This window comes from Hibiscus syriacus, unplaced genomic scaffold, assembly GCF_006381635.1.
Source record: "Hibiscus syriacus cultivar Baekdansim isolate YM2019G1 unplaced genomic scaffold, ASM638163v2 tig00110684_pilon, whole genome shotgun sequence".
In the NCBI taxonomy this organism is placed as follows: domain Eukaryota; kingdom Viridiplantae; phylum Streptophyta; class Magnoliopsida; order Malvales; family Malvaceae; genus Hibiscus; species Hibiscus syriacus.
The window spans coordinates 710,650-716,458 of NW_024062824.1; the positions used below are offsets into that span (position 1 = coordinate 710,650).

The 5,809-nt window shown below is 33.8% G+C and overlaps 1 protein-coding gene across 1 annotated transcript; it reads right to left on the reverse strand.

Moving 5' to 3' along the window:
* Positions 1-1,255: 1,255 nt before the first annotated feature.
* LOC120138358 (homeobox protein knotted-1-like 2) lies at positions 1,256-5,473 on the reverse strand. The gene is made up of 5 exons (XM_039153843.1): positions 4,793-5,473; positions 4,596-4,718; positions 4,307-4,442; positions 1,618-1,871; positions 1,256-1,534 (listed from the first exon to the last, which is right to left on the reverse strand). The coding sequence occupies exons 1-5, from the start codon at positions 5,180-5,182 to the stop codon at positions 1,331-1,333; spliced, it is 1,107 nt and encodes a 368-aa protein (XP_039009774.1). The 5' UTR covers positions 5,183-5,473; the 3' UTR covers positions 1,256-1,330.
* Positions 5,474-5,809: the final 336 nt, after the last annotated feature.

Consider the following 5,809-nt stretch of genomic DNA (forward strand, 5'->3'; position numbering starts at 1 on the left):
TTTTGCCGAATTTTTGGCGCTTTCCTTGTACACAACAAGGATTAACATCAAACGAGTTCTATGTCATCTCGAAAATCAAGAAAAAGTTGTCTTAAGATTGTTAGAAAATGATCGTTTTAATCCGACAATAATATAAAAAAATAATGATAGTAAAGTCATTATAAAAATAAAAGAGAATGAACGAGTTTATTGTCTTAAGGTTGTTGATCGAAGTAATAATCTAAGACGAAATCAAACCTGAGAAAATCAAATAAAGAAATTAAATTTTGTAAAGTAAATCAAACATATAATAATATATTTTAATTTAAAATATTTAAAAGAAAAAGTTCTTTTACCATTCAAAGTTAAATATATATATATATATATATATATATATATATTAATTTGAAATATACAAAAATATGTAATTATCTTTAATATTCAAAGTTAAAAAAGAAAACAAATACCTTTTTTAAATTAACATATTCAAAGAGTAGTTATCTTACTAATATTCAAATTAAATAAATATTTAATTTACAATAATGAAAATAAATATGAATTTAATATAAATATTAAATCCATCAAATAAATTCACCATTTTTCAACAAGTCAACTCAAACTCAAAAAAAATTAATTCAAAACATCGAGTTTAAATTAAAGATAAAACATGAACATTAAATAAATAAAAACCTTATATTATATTTTTTAAAGAAAAACAACATATAAATATTAATATTGTTAATAAATTAATTTAAAAATTCAAAATTTTATTATATTTATTTTCGAGTTGCTTGTGAAATTTTCAAGTCGAATATCAAAAAATTTATTTTAACTCATTAAGAAATAAAATAAAGTCTATTTAATTCGTTGATAAAACTTTAACCGAATTAAACGCGAATAAATTACATGTTTTGTCTCATTTTAAGCCCTAGTTGTAAATAAAACAAAGGCACCCTCAACCAGTTTTTCTATATATGTGCAAGTAAATATATATATATGTGTGTGTATCTATAAGTAGGAAAAAAGGAGAGAGAACATAAGACCATAAATTACGAAATACATACACTTGCAGCCACCGGTGAAAACTAACCAGTTATTACAACATTAACCGACAAGAACTTGCATTCCCACGTCTATATACACTTAAATAGTTACTACTTAAACTGGTGACAAGACAGAAATAAAATCCCCATCCTCAAAGATAGTCATGCACAAACCATAAGCATGTTTGTTATTCAAATAAAATATTGAAGGACTAATAGATTTCATACACCATGACTGCAATGCGACTCGCTAAGAAACACAACACATACACACACATATATTACTATATATGTTGTATTTCACATCATCATGGCCCTAAACAATAGGGACCTTCACCCATGTAGTGACCATCCATGTATAGAGCTGCACTCTGTGGATGCAGACCATCCATCACCATGAATTGCATGTCTTCGGACGGCTTCCAATGTCGTTTCCTTTGGTTTATGAACCAGTTGTTGATTTGTTTCTGGTCTAAACCAGTTGATTCAGCCAATGCCACTTTCTCAGTCTCCTGTTGATATAGCAAAAGTTCAAGTTGTTCCTCTAATGGAAAATACCAATTTATATCTTGAAGAGGATGTAAAAGATGCATACCGAAGGGTATGGCCATTTATAGTGCAACTCCCACCAGCTAAGCAACTTTTGTCTAGCTTCTTTGGGTAGTTTCCCTTTCTTCTTTTTCTTGGAGAGTTCTTGCTTGAGACTACTCAGGTAACCGCTATATTTCCTCAGTAAGTGATTTTTCAGTTCTCGATCTTCGGCGCGTGGATCGATTTCAGGGAGTTCGGTTTCTCCGCCACTGTTGTCTTGGTCCTCCTCGGATGAACCAGCACCTTCACACTTCTCATCTGTTCAAATTTTAACAGGAAGTTCACTTGCTCAATTTCATCAGTTAACAATTCATGGTTACTTCATTTAACTAAGATCTTTCGAATAAGTACGGAGGCCAATTCAAAGATAAGAATGGAAACGTGTAAATTAACAGTTGGTCAATTTACACAAAGGGCAGGAGCCATAAATAAATTAGGCAGATTGTTGGGTAGTGGAAAGAAAGTAAAACAAATGGCTATTCAATTTAGTTGAAGTTGAGAAACCGAGATTAAAGCACACTTTTATAGTTGAGTGAAACTGTGTCCAAAATAGCTACAACAGTGAACTTAATAAATGAACCATTTGATATTGTCAAAGAGAAGAAAAAGAGATCAGTTTACGAGTGATGTAAAGCAAAGACCTGTATCATGTTTTTGTTTATTACTTTGGGGTAATTAGGTTGTATATGTTTAAAATACTCTTAACTATTTGAGAATGAACACTCTACACCCTTACAAACATCATGCTTCTCTACACCCTTACAAACATCATGCTTGAAATCGGAACTTCTAAAAATAACAATCATTCCTTAATCACTGAAATCGCTTGATTCGTGCAAACTAGATCAAATTGAATTAAACCATAAGTGTAAACTCATATTCCCATAAGTGAAAGCAAATTAAACCAACAAAAATCACATGTTTCTAGGCTTGTATTTACATCAATCAGTAAAAGCAATAGACTTTGCTCCTCCTATGATTCACTTCATATAAAGCTTGCTCAAAACCATATAAGCTTTAATACCATTATCACTATCCAAACTCAAATTGCAGGAATAAGGATGTCAAAGGCTCAAAGCTATCTTATAGCATGAACTTACATAATTCAATTACATGAAACACAAGTTAGCACACACAGCACACCCTACAAATACAACTGCTCGAATCTGTGATCTCAAGGTAAAACAACATTTCTTTTAAATGCTGAGGCCACTTAACGCGTTCAACAAAATACGTTTTGAAATGTAAGAAAGATCATAAATGCTATCCAGAGAGAAAACAAGGCCCCCATCCGCTAAGATTCGCTAAAAAAGGCGACAAGATTAGCGAAGAAAATATGCACGTTGAATGCAGAATGACAGCAATACCATACAGATTCAGCTCATCAGATAGATACTAATCTTTAATAATTAAAAACAAAAAAATGAATCAATGGGCAAATTACCAATGCTTCTATAGACTATAATCATAGATCACACACGAATTTTACCATAAACGGAGACCTCGTGTGCTAAAATTGCTCCGACATGCATCCCCAGAAATAAGAATCCTTTCCCATTCTTCCACAAACAAAAAAAGCTACAAAAGAAAACCTACTGGAGTTTCACTCTAGAAACTTGAAATGAAGCTGATTTAGCAGATACTCCTACATAGTTTAAGCAGCCTAAAAGCTTAGAAAGGAGATTCTGACAAAGCAGAAAGCAAACTTGTAAAAGAGGAACCAATACAGCAAACATTACTATATTTTCTGCCAAAGCCGTACAGGATACATGGGGTACCACCACCGATTTGAACAGCATCCTATGTTCTGTAAATTTTCTATTCCAAATAAATCTTCTCGATAAAAAAAAATACTAAGGCAAACTATTAAACGAAGAGCAATAAGGGAAAAGACGGCATTAATGATTCCATTCGTCCCTCTAGGTTCTAGGTATGTATATATATATATATATATATATATATATATATATATATATTTATGTACAAAAACGCACATAACTAGAATCAGATTTAGCAGAACTATATAGAATACAGTAGCCAGGTTTAGTGAAGGAAAACAAAACAAAACCCTAAAATAAGGAACGGTTTTGTCAGAGATCGTTGAAAAGGTAACCCCCGTTACAGAAAAGCCAGAACGTGTGGTTTTTATTGTTTAACCGCAACCCCAGTGCATTTTGTCCTTGTTCTTTTCAAATATGTAATATATTTGTTAACGCTTCAAAAAAAATGTAATATATTTGTTAAGATACTGCAATCGATTTACAAATAGACGCATGATTAGCTGAGGTTTTGCAAGATAAACACACTTGGTACCATTTACCATAGCTGTTTTCTTCACTGTTGGCCTTCTTCTCCGTTTATAAGGATGTATTTTATTTTATGTGGGTTTTTCATTCATTATCGGAAGACGTGATTTGGGTCAAATTTCTCATTTTCTTTACTTCATTAGGAAAGAGAACCAATGACTAATGAATGAATGAGAGAGAGAGAGGCTCAAGTCTACAATTTCCAAAAGGAATCCAGGCAAATTAGACTATCAGGTTTCTATGACAGTTCAAAACGGTACAGTTAACCTCATCTCTGCAAACATCGACACAATTTTTTCCAACCTAGACGTTGGCAAAGCAAAAAGAAAAAGCACAAATATACACGAAAGCATACTGAAAATGCGAAGAAAAGAGGGGGAAAAGTACCAGGACTAAAGATCCGCACGGGACCATTGCCGATCATGTTAAGTTGAGCTTCGATCCTCCGCATGAAATCCCAAGCTTCTTGTATTGGCCTCGTTAGTTCCTCTCTATATTTCACCAGCATGTCATAGTAAGCTTCCTGTGTTTACGGATGCACAACTTTTTGTCAAAGGAAAAGTACTTAACGAAACAAAGGGTCGCCATTAAACCCCCAAGCCAAAGAGAAGAACGTTCATGAAAAACAAAAAAGAACAAAAAAAATTCCAGTAGGGTAAAAGAGAAACACAATCACCATAAACTGATCAAGTTCCGGGTCTTTTGAGTTATCTTTTGATGTCACTGAAGATCGCTGCCTTGCCTCGAACTCTTGTCGAACAGCTGCTAGCCGTGCCACCACTTCGGGAGGAGCTCCTACCTATATAAAATAGATAAAGTTTAGCAAAATTTCTAGAGTTTGAAGTAGGTTTTTGTTTTGCACGGGTGATTCACCTTTTGGCAATCCATGTAAGCCTCAAGGAGATTAGAGTACTGAGGATGAGCTATGATCTTCGATTTGATAGCTTCGAGTTCAGTGGAGCTTTCGTTCACTTCTTGTTGGCGATGAATTGCTTGATGCCCTCTCAACAAAGGGTGGTGAAATTTTTGGCCATGTTGTGAAGTACTAGCTTCAGTTTTCACTATTGGGCGTCCCTCAGATTGATAGCATTCACTTGATGGAAGATGGACAGAGGTTAAAGGTATCTGGGTTTGCTGATTACTCACGTTGGAGCCACTACTTGCTCTCCCATATGGGGCAGAATTTGAAGCAAGAACTTGAGATGCGTACAAGAAATTTCCCCTAGGAGTGCTATTTTCGTTTATCTGATTGTATTCTTCCATTAGTTTCTCCCCTTGTTCTCAACAAAGCAAACAAGCAAGGAAAAAGAAAATCGTATAAACCCTAAACAAAGAAGTGATGTGAGAAAAACGAAACCCTAATGAGTATAGCTAGGACACCTACTGATGGTTTACTGCAACAAAGTCGTCCAATTTCGTATCAAATAGAAGACAACTTTAACATCAGATGAATGCCAAGCTATTGAAATTCTCTGAAGTTCTACGCCAAGGAATCTTTAAGGAAAAATTGCACTTGCAGAAGATTAAAAAAAACAGCGATGAACTGCAGTTTTAGTTGAACTATGAAGACGAAGAAGAAGAAAGGAGAAAGACTAAGGTGAAACCGGGACCGGCAAGCAAGCTGGTTGACAAGACGTTCATTGTCTAAAGATAAAAAAAATTTGAGATGGTATTCAAAAGACAAAGATCGGAGAAAAATGAAAGCCAGTTGGAATTTTCCACTCGGAACAATATTTTCTTTCCTCTACCTTTACTTGTTTTTATAGAGACAGGATTGATTGGGATGGGGGAAGAAAAACTATTCACTTAATTATGTATTGTCTAAAAAGTTTTTTATTGAATGTGATCATCGTTAATATATCGTAATTTTTTTTATAAAGAAAGTTGGGT